The sequence below is a fragment of the Mustela nigripes genome, chromosome 9 (assembly GCF_022355385.1).
Source record: "Mustela nigripes isolate SB6536 chromosome 9, MUSNIG.SB6536, whole genome shotgun sequence".
NCBI lineage: Eukaryota > Metazoa > Chordata > Mammalia > Carnivora > Mustelidae > Mustela > Mustela nigripes.
Window position 1 is genome coordinate 9,452,805 of NC_081565.1, and position 23,693 is coordinate 9,476,497.

General features: G+C 41.4%; 1 protein-coding gene across 4 annotated transcripts in view; it reads left to right on the forward strand.

Moving 5' to 3' along the window:
* MAPKAP1 (MAPK associated protein 1) overlaps positions 1-23,693 on the forward strand; it is a 243,204-nt gene that overhangs the window by 176,205 nt on the left and 43,306 nt on the right. For 3 of the 4 annotated variants that reach the window (XM_059410805.1, XM_059410802.1, XM_059410804.1), the window contains 2 exons: positions 3,943-4,050; positions 23,050-23,190. In XM_059410805.1, the coding sequence (XP_059266788.1) occupies positions 3,943-4,050; positions 23,050-23,190 (249 nt within the window). The remainder of the gene's footprint in view (positions 1-3,942; positions 4,051-23,049; positions 23,191-23,693) is intronic. The other variant, XM_059410803.1, reaches the window with a different exon arrangement.

Consider the following 23,693-nt stretch of genomic DNA (forward strand, 5'->3'; position numbering starts at 1 on the left):
ATCTCTTAGTATTGTTATGGTCCTGAGAGGTGGCTGTGGTGGATAGCTGACACTTACATAACACTATTAATGTATCAGATACTGTTCTAACTGCTTTATAGCTTAACTCATTGAATCCTCAGATAGGCCTATGAGATATTATTATTCCCATTTTAGAGATGAAGAAACTGAGAGATACTGAGTTGCCCCATAGTCATACAGCTAAGTTGATCAGCCAGGAGTAGAGTGAGGCAATCTGGCCTCAAGTCCATGCCCTTAACTACCAGGTTATATTGTTTCTCATACATACACTGCCTCTCATTACATGATGTGGCCTGAACTTATCCATCTGGCTTTTTCAGAGGAAAATTCGTGCAACAGTCCTTCTGTGTGAGATGTTTTATTCCCTGGGCAAGAATTAGGAGTGAAATTGATATTGTAAGAGGCAGTTTTCCATTTGGGTTTCGATCTCAAGTCTCATCTACAGCTTAACCACCCTGCCTTCTCCAAAGTCAAGACTCATCAGTCCTTTGCTAAGCTCAGAAATGGGTTTCCAAGTTGGTCTTCAGCTTTTATGGAGGAGAAGGGGGAGTACCCAGGACAGAAAATGACACTCGAAATTTCAATTTAATGACAAAACTGGGCACACATAGGAATATTCTTAAGGAAAGATGGAGGGAGAGAGTCTTTCTGGATGGAGAGGGAAAATAAGGTGACCCTGTCTTCATAAGGACCCAAGTTACAGCCATTGGACAGGATAAATCAGTAGGTATGGATTTCATTAGAATAAATTATTTCAGATCATTTTCATTTTAAATTTATAGAAACCACAAGTTAAGTGATTCGGAACCCAAATGAAACTACAAATCTACAAAAATCTATACTTAAGGTATAAACAATGGCCTCTTTATAATTGGCCAGTAATTTACATTTGCTAGAGGAAAAAAGACTTAAAACACAGAGGCTTTAGAGCCTAAGACCCTTGAGTTTTATTCCCCCTGCCCTACTTGCTACGTTTGTGATCTTGGCCAAGTTACTTCAACCTGCCAACCTTTAGGGTCCCAATCTGTGAAATGGGAATAATAGTATCTGCCTCTTAGAGTTGTTGGGAGCATACACCAAGGTAACAAGCAGAATGCTTGGCATATAGTGAATGGCCATTCAGTAAGTGAGAGTCATCATCATATTAGGCTTCAAGGAGAAAATGCTAAAGCTACTTTCACGAAACACACTATTTCAATCGAAATATCTGCAAGACCCAAGAAATAAGAGAGTAAATGTTGAATGATGGCAGTTATGGCTTTGATAGTGGTACAAGGGGCTCATCATGTTTAAGGACAAGAAACCCTTCCTACTACTCCCTGCCCTCCCTGGTTTCCCTCATCACATCTCCCAGGCAGCTGCAGAGCCTGGAAGGAAAGAGTGCAAAGCAGACCAGCCTGCTACACATCGCTGTGCAGCCAGGCCCTGGCTACCAGCGATCAAGAAGGTGGTGGCTTATTTACAGTCCAGCTCTCAGGTAGGCAGACAGCTTGAGAAGCCCAGCCCCCTGTAAACTGTGCTCAGAGTCAGACTAAGTAAGCCTAGATTGCAGGGTTACTTAAGTTGAACATAGCCATCTATGTAAACTGATAAATGTCTGGTTTTGATTAAATTATCACATGAAAGACCCATTAGAGAAGCCACAGTGTGTGATAATTATGGTATCCTCAGAAAAATGGCATAGTAAGAAATCAGAGGACTTGCAAGTATATATGATGTATTTTAAATTATAAAACTAGCCTTTATTTATTATAGGAAATGTGAAAAGTACAGAAAAACACTAAGGAAAAATAAAAACACTCATTATCCCACCATCCAGTGTAAGCGCTATTCACATGCTGGAAATAACCTTGCGGTCTTGTTTCCCCTGTGACTTTACACGTTTTTTTCACAATTGTAGCCTTCCTGCACATACTGTGTTGTAATTTGCTGTTTTCATAAAGTAGCATATTATAAACATGTTTTATAAAATTAAGCATTTTTGCAGCATCACTTTTAATATCTTTATGGATTTTCATAATATTTTGTTTAACCAGTCTCCTATTGTTACATTTAGGGTGTACCCAAATTTTGGCTGTCATAAAAAAGTGAATTATTACAGCTAAACTCTGTACTGTAAATTCACAGAGGTGGCTGTTAGTGTCTGGCACACTGTGCTGCTGAGAGATACTGAGGTTGGAGCAGTGCAAAATTGTTTAGCAGACCTGTGTCTCACAAAGAGGCGCTCTAGGGTCAGCAGTGACTCCCTTCCCCTAATGGGCTTGAAGAAGCGCACAGCTATGAAAGGTGGGTGTTGGGAGCGGAAAGGAAAGAAAAGAGAGAGTGCATAGAACTCTTCTAACCAGTTAAGTTTTCTGAAAGTTCAGCTGGGCATGATTTTTCTGTGATGACTTTCCCTCAGTGAATGTGGGGGATATCAGGAATCAGCAGCAAACATGCCTGGTAATGAACAAAAGTCGATGATGGTGACAGGTATCTGAAAATGGGAATTATCAGTGTTTACATACCTTTATTTGCTAAATATTTTTGAAATGAAAATTTAACTGTATAATGTTGAAATACAGTACCCTCTTGACCTGTATATAGTGTATTAGAGTTTATAAGAATTGTGTAGGTACCTGAGTGTGTATTTTTATAAACAGATAGTGTTTTGAGCACTGTTGACTAGCAAAAGTTTAAGAGCTATAAGTAGTGTACAAAAGACTCGTGTGTGTGAGAACTGAGACTTGCTAATGACATACCAATTAGAGAAAAGATAGACTGTCCCATGAAACTGACATGACATGACAGTGCTCTCGATGGATGTAGAACATAGGGGAGGAGAATGACATGGAGGAGGTGAGTGAAATGCCTCCGACTAGTGAAGGAGTAGTACTGCATATGAATAACAAGTTGACAACAGCTGAAGAACATATCTAAAAACATGTGTTCCGCCTGGGAGCCCTGGAAGGCCTCTGATACTTTCCTCAGATCTCGTACACCTCCCCTGTCTGACCAAACACGCCTTTCATAGTCCAAATAGTAAGACAGTCTCTTACACCTCTAATCTTTTCAATAACCATTAACAACAAGAGCAGTCTTGTGAATCTGATCATTGGACCCGTTAGGTGTTATCTGAGAAGAACAAGATTGTCATTTGGCTTGACAAAGAAATACATGAATAAATGTATAAAATGCCCCAGTGTTTTATTAAGATCTGCCAGAACCCCCCGTGTGACACAGGCTAGCTAGTATTCCTGGTTTTCAGTATTATTGAACCGGTGTCTTTGTGTTTTCATGAATGTTTCAACAAAAACATGAATCAGCAGCCACTGTCTATTACCATCACCCAGAAATCAGAGATTTTGGGGGGTTTTTTGTTTGTTTCTACCTCACCTGCTTTTTAAATTTTTAAAAAGATTTTGGGCTGTAATCGTATTAGAGGTCTGAACAAACTTTATTCCTGCTTATAATTGGTTATTCATTATGATATAATGGTTATTCATAACTACTTCTGTGGGAGTGCCTCCTAGGAGGCAGGTGCATACTAAGTATTTTTCCTGTATCATCTGTAATCTTCACAGTAATCCTTAAGGTATAAGTATCCCCCTCATTACATATTAGGAAACAGGCTCGGAGACGGTAGGTTACTTGCTGATATCTGAGAACCCATGTAGCCATGTTGCGATTCCAAGTCAAGCCAGTTCAAAAGCTATCTACCTCTCGCCTTGTTTGGGGTCGCTGAGCAAAAACAGACAAGTGTGTAAAACCTTGTGGAAAAAAAAACCCAAACGCTTCCATCTTGGATAGCTAGACCCTCTCAGACAGACATCAGTGTTTTCCTAGTACTTTATCAGCTTTTCGCCAGTATGTGGTGTTTTTTCAATGTCAAATTCATTGTTTCAGACTTCCTCCCCTCCTCCTGCCCCTTTGATCTTCCAGGCCCTCAGTACCGCCTGGAGAAGCAGAGCGAGCCCAATGTCGCCGTGGACCTGGAGAGCACTTTGGAGAGCCAGAGCGCATGGGAGTTCTGCTTGGTCCGAGAGAACAGTACGTTGGCCTCCTCGCTCCGTGCCTGCTTTGTCTGTTGCAAACAAGCTTAGGAGTCCTGTGTTTGGAAACGCTCACTGGTCTGGCTTCCCCAGGCAGATTTGAAATGACTTTGTTTTCCAAGGCAGATCTAAGCCTTTGTGCCAAAAGTGTGTCCCAAGTGAAATGATGGATTTTATACATTTTGGTAAAAAGTCTGCATCCTGTTTAGTACTGTGTGATTGATATTTTTCTGTTAAGCTGTATCTTCTTAAGGTAGGAGCAGCCCCGGAAACAGCTTAGAGATAAATATGAGGCCTTTTCTGAGGCCAAGACTATTTTGTATATAAAACAACTGGCCCTGTCAGTATCACTGTTCAGACTTCTAGTTTTAGAAAATTCTGTTTGCATATGCCTTAGCAGGAGGCCGTGTAGTGGTTCCTAGAGCTATGCTGTAAGTCTTTTTAAAACTTCAGTTCATTTCTTCTTTACTTTCCTAGTTGTGAATCTTTGCCACTCCCTCCTCTATACTCCCACTGACTCAAGGAACAAGGATGTGAAAACTGAGATTAGGGCAGCCAACTCACCACTGTCATTCCTGCTTTGGGACATTTATACAGGCTATTTATTCTGCGGGGAGCACACTTCCCCCCACTCCTGTTACCCATATCTCATCCTTTGTCTCAATTCAAATGTCACATCTTCAGATAAACCACCTGTGATTCCCCCCACCCCCCCGCCTCACCTAAACCTGATCCATTCCTCACTTGGGTATCCTATTCTGTTCGGTCATAGAGTGGACTACTTTTTCTTCATATATATATTTCAGCTTGTGATTATATCTTTTTCTCAATGATCATTTGATGTCTGTCCCCCAACTAGGTTGTCAGGTCTATGAGGGTGTCCATGACCCATGCAGGTTGTCCCTCATTATTTCAGCAAATATTCACTCATCATCCACTATAGGCCAGTACTGTAGGAGCTTGTCAATATAGATTGAATGAGTGAATGAATGGCAGTTTTTAGTCATGCCACTGACTCTCTAAGCAAGACCAGCTTGCTACTCACTGACCAAGGCCTTGACAGCCTCTGCTGGAGAGGCATGCAGAAATTTCGCCGGGATGGTGAAACATGGTCCTTGCATTTATTTTTTTCAAAGATTTTATTTATTTGAGAGAGAAAGCGTGAGAGGGGGCAGGGTCAGAGGAAGAAACTGACTCCCTGCTGAGCAGGGAGCCCAATGCGGGACTCATTCCCGGGATTCCCAATCATGACCTGAGCCGAAGACAGTCACTTAACCAACTGAGCCACCCAGGTGTCCCTGATCTTTGCATTTAGCAGCAAAATCCTGAACGCAGAAGGTTGGTATCCCCGTAGTCTACAGCCAGTTATGAGTATCTTATATAAACATACAGAGAAATAAAAATCAATTGGATTCCCAAATGGCATAAAAAATTCAAATAAGCAGTAAACAAAAAATGTTTATCACTATCAACAATGTAAGATAAAAACATTCTAGAGCAACAGTGGAATACTTTTCACCTGTCAAATAAGCTGGGTAGTTGAAAAAAAGTCCTTACTGCTGGAAGAAATAGGCATATTCAAATACCAGTGACTAGTGCAAGTTAATGTAACTGCAAAATTATCTAGAGACCTAAAAATGTTTTCCCCAGTATTTCTGCTTATGGAAATCTGTCTTAAGGAGAAAAAAATCTATAATGCAATAAATATATGTGTATATTGATAGTTGTTAGATATTTATATTATCTAACACTAGAAAAGTAGTTAGATAACTTAAGGTATATCCCTATATTGGAAAATTGTGTAGAGCACATCACATCACCATTTGGTAAAGGCAGACCAAGTAATTTGGACAAATTCTCCCACTGACGGTAACTTAAAAAGCTGATTAAAAAACATAAATCATCACCCTAAAGTCATCAGAAAGCACAAGGTAAAAACTATGGTCTATATGTGGGAGAAGATTGAACCGAAAGAACTGAGATCTATACCTAGGAACAATTTTACCCTGAGATCATCCAAATTTAAGGGTTGATGTATTCCAAGGAAATTTTATAGCATTCAAATTCATATATTACAAAAGAAAAAGGCCAAAAAGTGATAAGCTTATAAGCATTTAGTTTGAGAAATTAGAAAAGAAACCAAATAAAGAAATGTAAAGAGAATAAAAGGAAGGAAGCAATAAAGAGCATAAATTAAGGAAATAGAAGATTTAGGGACATCAAAACCAAAAATTAGTTCTTGGAAAACATTAATGAATCACTAAACCTCTGATGAAATAGATCAAAGACAAAGAAGAAATAACAGAAACAAATGGTAATAAAATAAAAAGGAGGTATACTTTTATTATCAAGGATCTGCAGTTAATAAACAGGTAATAGGAATTATTTTTGAAAGCCTCCACACCAAAAATTGTGAAAATGTAGATGAAAAGGACAAAGTCCTTAAAAAGAAAAAAAAACTCAACTTACCAAAATTGACACAAGAAGAAATGGAAAACTTGAGTATACTCACAACTATTTTGAAAATTGAATTCACAATTAAAAACCTTCCCACAGGGGCGCCTGGGTGGCTCAGTGGGTTGGGCCGCTTCCTTCGGCTCAGGTCATGATGTCAGGGTCCGGGGATCGAGCCCCGCATCGGGCTCTCTGCTCAGCGGGGAGCCTGCTTCCCTCTCTCTCTCTGCCTGCCTCTCCATCTAAATTGTGATTTCTCTCTGTCAAATAAATAAATTAAATCTTTTAAAAAAATAAATAAATAAAAACCTTCCCACAAAGGAAAATCTGGCCCAGATGATTTCACTGCCTAGTTGTATCAAACACTTAAGGAAGAAGTAACTCCCGTCTTACATCAGCTATTCCAAAGACTAGGGAAAAAATGACACTCTCCATTTCATTTTAAGAGACTATCTTAGTCTTTTTATCAAACCCTAATAAATACTATGCAACAAAGAAAATTTAAGTAGATACAAATATCCTAAACAAAATATTAGACTGAATCCAGTATTATATTAAGGGAATAATACAGCATTCCCAAGTTGGAGTTTTTTGGGTTTTTTAAAAAGATTTTATTTATTTATTTGACAGAGAGTGAGTGAACACAAGTAGGCAGAGAGAGGGGGGGAAGTAGGCTCCCTGTTGAGCAGAGAGCCAGATGCGGGGTTTGATCCCAGGACCCTGAGATCATGACCTGAGCCAAAGGCAGAGGCTTAACCCACTGAGCCCCCCAGGGACTCCCCCATGTTGGGTTTATTTAAAGAGCACAAGGTTGTGACTTTAGAAAAACCCAGTCAAGGGTTGCCTGGGTGGCTTAGTCGGTTAAGCATCCAACTCTTGATCTCAAGTCAGGTCTTGATCTCACAGTTGGAAGTTCGAGCCACGCACTGGGCATGGAGCCTACTTTTAAAAAAAAAAAATTAAGATAATTTGCCACAATAACAGATTAAAAGGATAATCATCTCAGGAGATGTAGAATGTTATCCAGCCATTATAAGTTGTGTTTACCGAGAGTTTTCACAACAGGAAAAGTAAGTTTTGATGTAATATTAAGGAGGAAAAATACCAGGGAAGCAAAATAACACATACAGACTAATATCAACTTTGTAAAAACAAAACAAACAAAAAGAATAAAAGGAAATGCCAAAATATTAATAGTGGTTGCCGCTGGTTGGCAATATTCTGGGTAATTAATTTTCCTTCCCCTTTATACTTAAACTTTCCGGAGTTTCTATAATGAGCATGCATGACTTTTTCTAAGAAGAAAAAGTAAATAGTAAAGTTAAGTTTACTTAACTAAACTGTAAAGTTAAATTTACTTTACTTAACTTTAGATAAAAACTACATAATAAGAGTAGCTCTTGGAGCACCTGGGTAGCTCAGTCAGTTAAGCATCTGCCTTAGGCTCAGGTCATGATCTCAGGGATCAAGCCCTGCATCAGGCTCTCTGTTCAGTGGGAGACTGCTTCTCCCTCTTCCTCTGCCTGCCTCTCTCTCTCTCTGTGTCAAATAAATAAATAAAATCTTAAAAAAAATAAATATGTAAGAGAAGCTCTTAATTTAACAATCCTTATGATACTTGAAATCTCAAACCATGTATAGTACTACACCACGGCACACCCAAGGGAGAATTATAACAACACTACCCTTTGCAACTTGTTTATCTAATATTTTTTAACCTGATTTAAATGGGTAATCCCTCCCTTCCTGTCATGTTCTTACATTCTTTAAAGACTCTCCTCTAAAGCAAACTGGGGACTCTAATTCACAGACAGGAGTTCTGTGGTAGATTCTATTTCAGAATGTTGATTCTTTGTCAAATGATTAAGATGAAGCGCTATTTGTTAACATCTTACTAAGTTTTTTTGGACACATGATACTTACTCATGTTTCAGATAACAAAGAGCCTATAGTGAAAACTTCGTCTCTCTTCTCTCCCTTAATTCTCCTTCCAGAGACAACAGTTCCCAGTTTTTTCCATATCTTTCCAGGGATCATCTGTGTATACACAAGCATACTCTGTATAAGGATGTGACTGTATCCCCCACAGGCATGTATATGCTCGCGCATACACAGTGTTCACACACATTTATACTTCCCCCTACTTAGAAGCAAATGGTAGCAAACTTACCATTAGAGTGTTCATTTTTCTTTTTATTTATTTATTTATTTATTTAGCCAGAGAGAGAAAGCATAAGCAGGGGGAAAGGGCAGAGGGAGAAGCAGGCTCCCTGCTGAACAGGGAGCCTGATGCAGGACTTGATCCCAGGACCCTGGGATCGTAATCTGAGCTGAAGGCAGATGCTTAACTTACTGACAGAGCCACCAGGCGCCCTTTCTTTTATCATTTTAACAATAAATTGTAGAGATTTTTCCACATCAGTCCACATGCCACTCCACATATAAATTCACCTCTTTCTTTTTTAACGGTGCCAAGGTATTTCATAACATACTATGATTTCACATTAGGTTTTTGGTTTTTTTTTCATTTTCATCTTTGTTTGTTTTGTTGTTTGTTTTTAAAGATGAGGTCTATCTCTCGTCCTAGGAAAAAGGCACTGTAAGGGTTGGTAGATAAAGCTTTGAAATCTTGGCTCTTGTTCTCACTTCACTTCTAAGCACGAGCTTCCTTTTATAGAGGAGGCTTTTTAATCTTTTGTTTAATATTAAGTAGAAATCCCAGTGAAACAAATATTGTTCTCCCATAGCTATATATTAAGAAGTTGGATTGAAGACAAAAATATTTCAGAAATAGAATATTTTTTGCTTCTGTTGGTATTTTTGATCAGGCCAAGCTTGCTGTCCATAAAGCCATTTTGGAGGTGAACTAAATTAGGAGCATCTATTGTGCAGTGTGTAAGAGAATATGCTATTGAGCCAGATTGCCTCGGTTCACATTCTGGGTCTGTCACTTACTGGCTGTGTGACCTTGGACAATTTACTTAACCTCTCTTGGGTAGTTTATCTGCCTTCACAAGATTGACAGGATTCAGTGAGTTTTAATAATCATAAAGCTCTTAGAATGGTGCCTGGCACATAATAAGCACTCAATAAACGTCAACTATAATTAATAAATAATGAACAGTATTCTGTGGCCGACAGAGCAGATGGGCCACAGATGTGGAGGTCTGGAATTATAGACCTGTTGGGGCCCTCAAGGAGGTGTGTGATGGGGGGAACGGATACAGAATGGAGGGAGGAACAGGAGACAGATCTGCAAGTCTATGTCACAAGACCAGAGAACTTAGAAGCAGGGTACTTTCCAGCAAATGTGCTTTGGTGCCCCAGAAGAGATATGTACCTTATAAGTAAAACCATTTGATTGAGCACACTGCCACAAGGATGGATATAAGCCTTCCTGTTTTTCTTCCAAAAAGGGATAGTCATAATTTTTTACATCAACCACATCAAAAGATGTTTCCTAAATTACTTATTCAGGCCTTCTTTTGTAAGGCATCATGCTAGACATTTTGCAAACGCTTTCTTATAATATTTTCAACTACCCTAATAAGATACTATTCTAATTGTGGAGATCAGTTGTGACTTGTGCAAAGTTAGCTAGCCAGTGATAGAACCAGAATTCTAAGTCAGCTGTCTGATTCCAAAGCCCACCGTGAGACTGTTGATGAAATAACCTAAATTTTCAATCCTAAGAATTGTGATGACAATTGTCTTATACACTATGAGAGAGAAGCTTGCTAATGAAGCTGACATGACAAGAGTTTCTGCCTAGGGACTGAGAGCTAACATTTGTGCTTGGATCTTGGCCTAAATAAGAAAATGACAAGCCAAAGTCCTTGAGCTTTCCAGTTTGGATTCTTGTCTGATAATCTACCTCATCCTTCAGCCAACTGTCTGCCAGAAGCTGGAATCAGACCAGAAGAAGGCATGAGTACATTATGGAGAGGATGTAATGGTAGAAGACTTCCATTCTTGTCTAAGCATCTATATAAATTTTGGCATCAAACTGAGCCTCACTTTCCTTTGTGCCAAATGTTACCAGTGACCTTTTCTCTTACCCCTGATCACACATAGGTAGACTGGCCAGGTCCTTAGAAGAAAAACGCAGCGTGAACCAACTTATTCTTTGTACAACTTTAAGAGAGAAACGGGAATTTTCCATCTTCGGGAAAATTAAACCTGAAATTAAACTGGCTTTATGGAGTACCAACAAAATGTCAGACCATGTGTCTTTACTGTTTGATCACTCAAGAGTCTGCCCTTGTTGTAGTTCAGCATAGTGCTTTAAAAACACTATGCCGGGACGCCTGGGTGGCTCAGTTGGTTAAGCAGCTGCCTTCGGCTCAGGTCATGATCCCAGCGTCCTGGGATCGAGTCCCACATCGGGCTCCTTGCTCCGCAGGGAGCCTGCTTCTCCCTCTGACTCTGCCTTCCACTCTGTCTGCCTGTGCTCGCTCTCACTCTCTCTCTCTTACAAATAAATAAATAAAATCTTAAAAAATAATAATAATAAATAAAAATAAAAAAATAAAAATAAAAACACTATGCCTCTGCCCGCCTTTGGCATCAGACGAACCATGTCACTTCTCTGAACCTCAGTTTGCTCTGTAAATGGAGGTGGTTCAATCTATTTCACAAGGGTTTTTTGAAGATGAAATGAGATATAAGAACTATCATTGTAATGAACTTTTAGGCCGTTGTGCTCATCATCCTTATATTTTAGAAGAAACGAGGCTTTGAGGGGTGATTTGAAGTGATTGTATGACTAATAATCAGGGGTGGGGGCTGGAAAACTGGGTCTTCTGTGCAGTAAGTCTAGTGCAACAGTTGAATCTGATTATTTTATTTCCTAGTAGAAATTGCCATACAAAGAGTCTTCAGTTCTCTAGATATCATGTCAATCTCCTTTAATCTCCTTTCCTTTTCAAGGAAATCTTCCTTATTTCAGTGCCGTACTGAACTCAAGGTGGACAGTCACCTAGATAAGTGGCCTGTGGCAGGGGAGAGTATCTCTGGGTCTCAGTCTGTGGGGGGCCTCTTCCAGCTCTTTTGGTTTCCCCTTAAAGACCGGAAGAGGAGGTAGCTTCCTGTATCCAGGAAGAGTTTCTCCTTACCTCAGTCTGAACAGTGATTCCACTGGACGGATTGACCACCCCCACACTGGGTTGTGACCACCACCACCCCTCCCCAGGGCAGGGACCATCCTGCTGCCTGTGGCCAGGTATGGTTCATTACCCTAGATGGAGTGAGCCTCCCAAGTCCCTGGCATCAGCAGGCTTCTCACTAGGGCTCCAGGGGACAAGTACATGAAAGCTTTTAAAGACAAGTTGGGAGTTGGGTGAGCGTCAATACCCATGTGTTTCTTCTTGGAGGTACTTGGGCTATGCTCCCAACCCATTACCTCCCCCTCCCCCATTAACACTAAATAAAGAGGAAGGCAGGAAGCAACCATAGGCAGTGAATGACTGTTTGCTAATCCTGATGTGTTTCTAGTTCCTCTTCCCGGGGCTTTTTCATAGTGGGCTGATCCCTCCTCCTGTGTGTGCTCTGTGCCAGCCCTGGAGACTCCCGGGTGGTTCTGTTTGGCTTCTGGAGGCTTTCTTCAGCACTAATCTCTCCAATTTCTATCATGTGACTTAAATACCAAGGCTTTAAGCCTCTTTTATTATATAGCACAACAGCAGTCTTCAAGTGCAGAAAAAAATGTGATTGTGCAAATAAACTCTATTTACAAATAGAAATGACCTGTGGTGTTCATGGTTTGGATTTTAGGTTGAATTACTGCCGAAAGCCAGTTACGTTTCTGACTTTGGTCGGGGGGAAAGTATTCACTATAGGGAATTTTTGAACGGGTGAAGGTTTTTCCACGTAGATACGGGTGACAGCTCCCTGCTTTGCGGCATGCTAACAGAATTTAAATGAAACAGAAACATTGTCCCCAATGTAGGAATACCTGTGTGTTTGCACCTCTTGCTTTCTGGTTAATGCGAACTGGTTGGTAATGTGTTGTGGTGCACAAGGTGTGGTATTTGCTGGCACTGTGTGACCTTGGACAAATCCTTCTCTGTGAACTTCATTGTCCCATCTGTAAAATGTGATGGTAATCCCTATCCTGTAGGGCTGTTAGGAAGATTAGAAGAGAATGTGTGTACCAAGAGCACAGTGGTGTGTATGCACAGGCAAGTATTGGCCAGGCCCAGTATTTGTCTGTCCGTGTACCTGAGACACCACAGCTAGTCTGTGCATGTTTATGTGATGGCCTTTTCCCTCCCTGTTCTTCCTGTTTTCCCACTAGCTCTTAGACTTCCCACAGGCCCCTTTTGGCAATGGCCAGCACCAAGGGGTAGGTGGTACCTTGGGCCCAAACCAGTGCTGACCTGTACCGGAGACAAACTCGTGCCCTGTCCACACCTGCTTCTTCACTAATGAATGTCTGAATTGCAGTCTCTGTGGGCTGGAAAATTCAACATGAATTGCATTTTTCGCTCTCCCCCTTTCTTGAAAGTCCCCCCCTTTTCATTTTATCATTCGGTAGTAATTAGTATTCAAGGGAAATTGGTCTTAATATATTGAAATTGGTTAAGTGCATTTAGACCTGTACCACAGCCAATGTCTTATTGGAAAATGTAATTGGGGACTCTGTGTATGTAATTAATTGAATTACAATTAAGAACTTTCATTAAGCGATACACTGGTACATTAGAGCAGTAAGGAAACATGTTTGACGAGCCACAAACCCTGTATGGGCTTTAAGTGAGGGCACAGGGATTTGCATCCCTCTGGTAGGCTCCTGGCCCCAGAATCCACTCTGCTGGCCCTGACTGATGGCTTGGTAATGCCTCAGGTGACATTTCTGCAGTGACTCCCTGATGGTAGATGGGGTCCCTCTAGCTTATGTGCCCTCAGTCTCTGACTCTGGAGTCAGAGAGAGAGAGAGACCTCAGTGTTGATCAGATATTACAGTTCTAAAGTATTTTGTCATGTAAATTGTCAAAACTGCCCCTGCTCCTTTTACTGTGTTTTCAACAGTAACAAAGATACATTGGAGGAAGAGAAAGTGATAGGAATTCTTTCATCAGCCTAACTCGTGAGCAAACCTGTAATGGACCAGTGGTTCAGACCCTTGGCTGGTCACGCTTTATCCTCTAAAAGGTAGTTGGTTTTATTCTTGGCACACATTTGTTTATTCATCCCCTAAGCAGTGGTGGTGTCCTCCTATAGGCCAGTCACTGTGCTGGCACAGTAGAGTGGAGCCCCACATCATGGAGCCCACAGTTGTGACAGGTGCCACAGAGGGTATAAAAGAGTAGCTAGCAGGTGTCTGGAGCTGTGGGAGGAGGAGAAGGCTTTTTTGAGGAAGAAGAAAAAGGAGATAGTCAGTAAGAGAAGGAAGGTCCCGGTCCAAGGGACTGCTCATCTGAAGGCCTTGAGAAGGAGCTTGAAGTGAGGACTGAGGGATGCACAGGGTCTAGAAAGCAGAGCCTAGAGGCCCTGGTTCCATGTTCTGCTCTTTTCAGAAATTCTACAAACCGGAAACTGTTTCTTTCTGATCACCTCATAAAACAAGATTACCCTGATTTATTGAGGGTCTGAAATCTCCCTGTGGAAAGGCTCTGACTCCGAGAGTTTAATCAATTAGGCCCTGCCAGCAAGGATCCCTACCCTGGTTGTAGCATGGAGCGTTCAGTGAAGGGCATATCCTACCGTGTGATCCTGACGGCTTTGGCGAGATTTCCGCAGAGGGCGTGCGCGCATGTGTGTGTTATACTATATCACCTATTGATTGTTTTTTAGAGACCAGCAAAAAATGACTAGTAGCCAAAGGGAAGTGTTTAATAGAAGAGAAGTTTGGAGCTTATAAGGCTTTAGGGACTTAAAAGGCCTTTGGAAAAAAAAGATGTGATGGATGTAGAAAGCAAAGGGAGAGTTTTTCTCTCCGACTCACTTATGCAGCCAGCTTTGAGTCTTACAGACAGAGTGAAGAGAATTAGGTTTTATCCCCGATTCTTTGTTCTGGCAAAGCCAGACATGATTGTGTTCTCCTTAGATACTGTTTTGGCCCATGGATTTGGACACTCACAGCCCATCAAAGGGACATTTTTAACCAAAGCATTTTGTGGTGATTAAGGGCACATTTTTGGAATTAGACAGGCATGGGTTCGGCTCCTAGCTCCAGTCTGTGCTACTTGTACAGCTGTGCTAACGGGATGATATTCTAAGCCTCAATTTTCCTCACCTGTAAGAAAGGGGATAATAATAGGCAACAAAAGGGCATTGGGGAAATTAAATGAGATAGCATATTTAAAGTGCAGAGCATGGCGTCTGGCATCTGGTAAACACTCAGTAAATGTTAGCTGCCCTTGTAGTTGTTGAGGCAGGATCCCAGTTTGGTGGGTTATCTGAATGGAAAACTAGTAATCGTATATTAGGTTCTATTAACCAAGGTAAATACAGGTTTTTGAACTCGGGTACTGTTGCTTTGTTTTGTTTTGTTAAGATTTTATTTATTTATTTGACAGAGACACAGCGAGAGAGGGAGCACAAGCAGGGGGAGTGGGACAGGGAGAAACAGGCTTCCTGCCGAGCAGGGAGCCTGATGCGGGACTCAATCCCAGGACTCTGAGATCATGACCGGAGCCAAAGACAGATGCTTAGAGCCACCCAGGCGCCCCCAAATTCGGGTTAACCTGTGTTGCATCAAGCTTGAATATCTACTATGTGCTCTGTAGGACAGAACATTCCTGCTCTCAAAGGAGCTCATTGTCTAGAAGGGGAGTGCAGATGTTTATCACACTTATCATTAGACCCTTCAGAACTATAGGGTTTCAGGGGAGGGATCAGGGAAGATTCTAGACTAGACCTTGAAGTAAGTGTGTACATTTTAAAAAGTGGGAGGGACATTCTGGCCAAATGGTATAACCTGAGCAAAGTCCAGTTTAGCTGAAGCAGGAACTATTCCATGTGGGCAACAGCAATAAGGCATTGAGATAGAGCAGGGCAGGGGTGCGGGCTGGCTCAGTCGGTGGAGCATGTGACTCTTGATCTCGGGGTTGTGAGTTCAAGCCCCATGTTGGGGGAGAAAAAAAAGAGTAATGGGGCAGAAGATGATTTATTTCCTATTTATTTATTTATTTTAGATTTCTTTTTTGAGAGACGGGAGAGTGGGGAAGCATGCCCATGAGCAGGAGGAGAGAGGAGAGAGAATCCTCAAGCAGACTCTCTGGTCAGAGCCTGACACAGGACTTGATCCTAGGACCTGAGAACAGGATCTGAGCTGAAATCAAGAGTCGACCCTTAACCGGCTGAGCCACCTAAGCACCTCTATTTCCTCTTCATTTAGTCTGTTATTTGTACAGCAGTATTTTATTGTGTGCCAGGCCCTGATATGGGTAATGTCTCTGCCTTTGAAGAATTGAAACCCCTCCACCTCTGACCATTTTATTTTCCACTATTCCCCTTCACACACTCTTTGCTCCAACCAAATGCAAACACTTGCTCCCACTTTATGGACTTCATGTTTTTCCCACCCTGGATTGCTTGTCCCCTTTCCATCATCTGGGAATCCTGCCATCCTCTGTTCTTGAAGCACTAGCACAGGCCCACAGCTGTGGTTGGTGCTGAGTGACTATTTGTGAACCTGCTAGGATCAGTCAACCATATCATCAAGCTATAGGGAGTTTAAAGGTGAGGTTGTAACAAAGGCCATCGTCTTCTGGTTGAGTCGTAGAGTTGGCATAGATGTTTTTGGGGAAGGGAGATTGAAGTTGCTTTAACTTATAACTACATTCAAGCTTTTTGACTTGGTCTAAGTTACTGAACCATAAAATGAAGTTCGAAGTCCTGTGTGATTTATATCTATGAACATAAGACATCTGCCGGTAGCATACTGTGAGTGCATCTGAGCTTTGATTTAATGATTAGCGCCCATTTGTCTGAAAGGAGGTCATTTATGTACCTCTTAAGTGTCTCCCTCAGTTTCAGTGAAATCACATACACAAAAACACTTTTTAAATGTAGAACAATATTAATTATAATTAGCCTTGATCTGATCACCTGACAGCAAGTCTGTTATTCTTGTAATGTATGTCCCTGCTTTCTGTTTGTGTTTGTTTTCAGGTGTGTTGCACATACACAGCTGTAACTATACTTCTGTATCTTAAAATGATTGTCCAGATAGGCATCCAGGCACGGCATAAGGACCAGTAAAGGCAGTGGGTCTCAAGCTTCTTGTCTTAGACCTCTTTACACTCCTAAAAATTATTGAGGACCCCAAAGAGCTTCTGTTTATTGGATTATATCTACTTATTGGGAATAAAAACCGAGAAAAATTTAAGTATTTATGAATTCACTAAAAAGTAATAATAAATCCATTACATGTTAACAAATTTTTATGAAAAATAGCTATATTTTCTTTTGTTTTCCATTTTCTTTCTCTTAAGAGCACTTATTTTTGCTCCATCAGGAAGATAAATCATTGACTAATCACCTGAACCGGTGAGCACCGCTTTATATATATACTTTTGCAGATTTATATAACATCTGGCTTTATAGAAGGCATCTTGATTTTCATATCTACTGCATTCAGTCTGCTATTCAGTTGTAATATGTGAAGAAAATTTGCCCTAACATAGATATGTGGTTGGAAAAGGTAGGAGTATTTCAACAGCCTTTTCAGAAATAGTGGATATTAATTTTCCTTAATATGCCAAAGCTCAAGTGATTGATTCTTAAAGGTTAGTTACAATGTGGAATCAGAATCATATCATTGAACTTATGCACTTGTTATTACTTTGTGCCTTTATAAGATAATAGGCATGAAAAGGGCCAATAAGGTCTTACTGTTAATGTTGAGATAATGGACCCCTGGAATGCTTCTTGGGGATCACCCCTCCACTGGGTCCTGGACTGTACTTTGAGAACCCCTGACTCAGAGTTGACAGTTACCTACCTGTCTGTCTCCTTGCTGCTGCCTGTAGGAAGGTGGTGAGATGGGAGGGGAAGGAGGAGCACAGTGGAAGGAATGTGGACTCAAGTTCAACGGATTTGTCCCAGTTCTCCCTCTTCCCCAAAATGGAACCTTTGGGGCACCTGGGTGGCTCATTCGTTAAGCATCTGCCTTTAGCTCAGGTCATAATCCCCGGGTCTTGGGATTGAGCACCACATTCAGCTCCCTGCTCGGTGAGAAGCCTGCTTCTCCCTCTCCCACTCCTGCCGCTTGTGTTCCCTCTCTTGCTATGGCTCTCTCTGTCAAATAAATAAATAAAATCTTTTGTTTTTTTTTAATGGAATCTTGGGTAGGGTTTGGCCCACTTGTGACCCTTGATGTCAGAGTTAAGTTTTGAACCTACATCTCTGAACTCTATGTTCCATATTCTTTCCAGTGTTAAGTCCAAGGCTACTTCCCAGCCCTGGGCACCCTCAGCACCTCCTCTTTCTTTCTTTGCTGCAGGCCCTAGACATTGCCTGCCTCCTCCTTCCCTCAACCCCCTCTTGCCAAAGCCTGACTTTGCCACTAAGATAGGTGCCATTCCTGTTTCCTCCTTGCTCATTCTCTCCTTTCAATACCTAGGCTCCTTCCTCGCTTAGATTTTGTCCCCAAACCTTTACAAATTGCAAATGGGCTTTCTGTCATTCTTCTGGAGCCTGGTGTCAGTCCATCTGAGCACATTGGTGCTCAAGTCACTTTTAGGCCCCACCCCAAAATTTGATCTATCACAATACATCTTTGAGTTATTGCAGCTCGAGCGTTTTGACACGATACATTATGGTAATCCATGGCACATAGAGACATTAACACTCCCGACTTTGACAAAATACATTGTGAAGTCTTTGAAGGCACCATTACAATTTATCTTGTCATTCAGAAGGAGACCCAGTTCAGCATTAATGTAGATGAACACAGTGTGGCTTTTGTTTCATTTAATTGCTTGTGACCTTTTTAATTGCTCATTTAACAAAATACCAAAGGGTTATGTTTCAATTAAATTAACAGTTTGGGAGTGGTTTTTTTTTTTTTTTTTTTTTTTCCTGGTATGTTTATTTCTAAAACATTCTGGTTCTCTCTTTTTTTTTTTTTACCTTAAATAGATAAAAATGTCTTCTCTAACAGAAGTGGGTTTTTGATGTGAAGTTGATATACAGTAATAATTTTAACACACAAATGGTATGTGCCTACGTATGGTTGGGTTCATTCCTTTCTGGAAGGATACAAACAGTAAAGGTATACATGCAAAGTCTTTGAACTTTTCTAGTCCAAAACATGCTTTTGGTACACTACTCTGCTTCAGATGTTTTTTAGATATAAAGTGTCTGTTTGTGTGCACCGCTTCTGCCTCGTACTATTTTCTTTGTGTTCCTAATACCAAATCTGTAAGCTTCTGAAGATCAGGAACCCTGCCTTATCCTTACCAGCGTGCCTCCATAATCTAGCATCCCACTGGCATGGGGAGAGCAGTTGCAGGTTAGATGGCTGACTGATCTATATGTGTACACATTCCCCCTCCAAGCAGTGGCACTCCTGAGCCTACTTTGAAAAATGGCTGTGTAACTCCGAGACCAGAAGTTCAGCAGATGACCTGCTTGGGGGTGGGCAGCACATACTGGAGGCAAACACAGGAGTATTCGTTCGCTCCCTACTCCCCCAGGTGTTGTTGCTCTTCTAATGCAAACACAGCCCTTGTCATCGGGGGCAAGGCTCGGGACTTACCCAAGTATCAGGGGGGCTTAAATCCCCAAATGGGATATGAATTTACACTGTTGGGGAGTAGAAGGTCAATGCAAGAAGCATTAGTGTGTTGAGCCAGCTCCAGCTATATAAGTCTTGAACAAAATTAATATAAGGAAATTGACAAGCCTTGCTGGTTATTCCATAGCTTTAAGACCTCTACTAAAATCCTATCATCTCATCTGCCCATTATTAACATTTCAGCAAAATATAAAGTTTTCATTAATCTCCCACAGCAAATTTAGGAGTGAAAACTGGCACTTGTTTGAGCTTTTAGGACTACATTAGCTGGTGTATTAAACAAAATATGTCATTCTTCAGTAGCTTCTGTAAGAAGCTAAATCAATTTCCAGCCATATTTATGCACCACTTTATCTAAAAGCATCTGAATTATCATTTACAGCTAAGATGCTTTATTAGCAGCTGGCATTGAAATTGCTCAGTAAAAAATTATATGTCACGTTATAGTAATTTTTAAATTGGTTTTAATCCAACATCATAAAATGTAAAACTCTTAAGTGTGGGTTTTTTTTTTTTTTAGTAATTGGCATTTTAGCATAATGAGCTGTTACCCCTTTCCAAATCAAATACCTGCAATATTTAGAAAATACTAATTAGTAAAGAAAACGGAAGTTCTTGAGGTGAGTTGTATCTAATAATGGCGTTTTCTCAGATAAGATGGCTTTAACTGATTTTTAAAATAGGAAGGGATTTTAATATCTCACCAAAATTCTCCACAGTTCTCCAATTTAAAAGGTTCTGAAAATAGAAATAAACATCTTTGCAGTTCTGTTTCAGTAAAGTGTGTGTTGGGGAAAGTGAATGATTATTTGAAACTCTGGAAACTCTAGCCAGCCTCTTGGTTTAAAAGATGGACATTACCCAGAAGATAGAAGTGCTTGCAACCATGATGCCTCTGTCCAAAATTACAGGTGTCCAGAGAAAGGTAGCAAGGTTACCTAATGTCCCTTACAGGTGTTGAGTGTAACTCTTCTGATCCTAGCAATATGATGTTCGTTAAGTCACTCAGCCTCTCTGATCTACACCTTCCTGTGGACACGGCAGTTCACACTCATCCAGTAAATTTTCATCAAGCACTTGCTTTGTTCTGGACGTGGTAGCACTGGCAGGGTCTAGGCTGTAATGGTGAGTAAAACAGTCACTCTGCCTGCTCTCTTGGTGCAGAGACAGATAGTGATCAGCTGTGACAGCATTCTGCAGGAAAATGCTGGTGCAGTGGTAAAAGGAGCTGTGTTAGACTTGGGGGCCCAGGGTCAGGGAAGCTTTCCCTGGAGTGTCAGTTGATCTAAGCTCTTCAGGAAGAACAGGGTGGAGACTTGGAGATACAGGTCAGGAGAGAGTGAAGTGGGGAGACGGGTGACCTGGGCAGGAGGACAGTATGCACAAATACTCAAAAATGGGACCGTTTCACAGGCCCAGTGAATGACCATGCCATTCTGTGGATGGCATCGAGTGAATGACCCAGTGCAGGTGAGGAGAACATTATTGTAGGGGCTGGAGTTACTCTAGCTGGGAATAATTGTAGGGTTTGGAAACCAAATTCACAGTTCCTAATAAATGAGTTCAATGTAAAGTCATCAGAAACTAACTTTGACTTAAAAGCTTACCCTGTAAGCAGTAACTATGGAGAGGAAAAACGTATAATTGTCAGACTGACATTTATGTAACAGAATTTTCCTGTTTTATACCCAAATCTAGAGTTTTCCATTCCTCCAGCTCTGTCCCAAGGAGTTCTCTCTGGATTTCCCTGTGGGCCGTCGCTGGGTGTTCCACACAAGGCTTAGAGCACCCTGCTCTGGTCGGCCTCTGCTGTACGGGTGCTCCCGTCCCAGCAGCTCACCTTCAGGAGACCGCATTTTAAACTCTGGGGGACAGGAGATTATTTATCTTTGCTTACTGTGGCCCTGGGCACATGACTTTACTTCCCAAAGCCTCAGATTCCTCATCTGTGTAATTCAGAAAAATGCTTAAGTGCATGTGTAAAGCCCTTAGCACCATGCCTATGTATCGTAAACACTCAGACATACTCGTTCTTTTCTTTTTTTTTTTTTTAATTTAATTTATTTATTTGACAGAGTTCACAAGCAGGCAGAGAGGCAGGTGAGGTGGGGTGGGGAGCAATCTCCCCACTGAGCAGAGAGCCTGATGTGGGGCTCGATCCCAGGATCATGACTTGAGCTGAAGGCAAAGGTTTAACCCACTGAGCCACCCAGGTGCCCCCACATTGGTTCCTATTTTATTTTATTTTAATTTAGCAAAATTTAGCAAGAGCATACCAGCTACCTGTACTGCTTGCGGAGATACAGAAATGAATGAGAAACTTTATTGTCCAAAAGCTTCCAAATTAGGGGCACCTGGGTGGCTCAGTGGGTTAAAGCCTCTGCCTTCAGCTCAGGTCATGATCCCAGGGTTCAGGGATCGAGCCCCGCATTGGGCTCTCTGCTCGGCAGGGAGCCTACTTCCTCCTCTCTCTCTCTGCATGCCTCTCTGCCTACTTGTGATCTCTGTCTGTCAAATAAATAAATAAAATCTTTATTAAAAAAAAAAAAGCTTCCGAATTAGGCTAGAACAACCACTCAACAATTTAAGTGAAAGGCTGAATATATGTGGTCCTCTGTGACAGAATAAAAATAATCATGATTGCTCTTTTATTAAGTGTATTATGTGTTACAGTCTTCAAATACATTTTGGCATTCTGTTCCTGGTAAAAACTGAGGTTCAGAGAGAGAAAGTCACTTGCCCAATATCATACAGCAAGTTAGAGGCAGAGCTGGAAATTGAACCCTGGGTCTGCCTGGCTCCAGGGTCCAGTATAAACCAGCTGCTGTGGAATTCAGAAGGAGGCAGAGTTGGAGCTGCCCTGGGTGGAGTTTTGGCAAGTACAGGTTAAGGTTGGAAGGGACGTTCTAGGCTACCACATGGGGAAAGGCCCAGAAATAGAAAAACCTGGACTTGTGTGCAGTCTGAGGAGTTTGGGAGGCGCTGCAAGAAGGTGTGGATGAGAAATGACAATGTAAAATAGAAAAATTATGTCTCAGCCAGATTATGGGCAGCCTTCCTTGCTTGGCTGGAAACAGTGCCCCATCCAGGAGGCCACGCGAAGCCAGGGAGGATTTCCGCGCACCAGCCTTCTTATTTGTCCCCAGTGTCGTGGGTCAGAGTACTGAGCATGCACGAAGCTCTCCCTAGGCATCGAGCAAGTGAGTAAATGATCAAAGCTTCAGAAAGCTGTATGAATCCGAAAGTCCTGTGGTGGCTAGATTGCACAGAGTGCCTGGTGCCCAGAAGGCCAGTGAGGAGACTGTTAAAAGCGGGAGCAGACTCGTGCCTGCACCCGTGGAAACTGTGGGGCACAAGACGGGAAACCAATGAACAAACAGTTTGAGAATCTTGGAAAGCGCAAGAATTCTTCAAGAGCTTGGATTGCTTTTATGATTGGAAAAATTATTATGAGGGAAAGAAATAAGAAGTGTGACCGCCCATGCTTTTGTGCTCTGAACTTACTCTCGTGGAGATGGAGAGCTTCTGGCAAGCAGCAGTCTTTCTGTACTTGCGTATCCCTGCTGCCCAGCCAAGGGCCTGCCATAGAATAGGCAGTGTTTGTGGAATTAATTGTTGAATGATGAATATGCTACCATTCTCTGTTTACTGGAATGGCATTATTAAGTCATCGCTCAGCCTTTTCTTCTCGAAATTAAATAGCCCATATTATTTTAATTTATCCCAAAGCATTTTAAGCAGACACCATTTGCCAAGCCTCATGTATCTTTATGTGTTAAAGTGTTTTTTCCTCCCCAGGTTCAAGGGCAGACGGAGTTTTTGAGGAAGATTCACAAATTGACATAGCTACAGTACAGGATATGCTTAGCAGCCACCATTACAAGTCATTCAAAGTCAGCATGATCCACAGACTACGATTCACAACCGATGTCCAGTTAGGTAAGTGCATGAACTGATAAGGGACTGGGCCCTTTGTATCCGTGGCCAGCATAGAAACGGGAAAAGAAACAAGATCCGGCTTTTATGTGACCTGAATGACTAATGGTGATTTGTTTTCAAAGAAAATGTTTAAACAGTGAAATGGAAAGTACCTCCTTTTCCCCCACCTGAGTGCTTGTCTTGTCTTCTTTTTTATGAAGCAGATTAGAAATAGAGCTAACTTGAGACTCTTTTCAAACTGATTGACTTCTGTGAAGTCCCATCATTCTCACCATTCTATAATTCTCTTACCTGCTATCCTTAGAACTGCTCTGTAGCTTTGCCACTTGCCTTTTTTTGCTCAGGTGAATTCATTGCTTATTCATTCATGCCTTTGTTCAGGAAGCTTTTTAATGATCTTAGAAGTTATATTTGGATCTTCAGCAAATAATCCAGAATTAACTCAATTAATATTTGGATTAATTTGTTCCAATTAAGTGCTAAATTTCTGTTTTGACTGACAC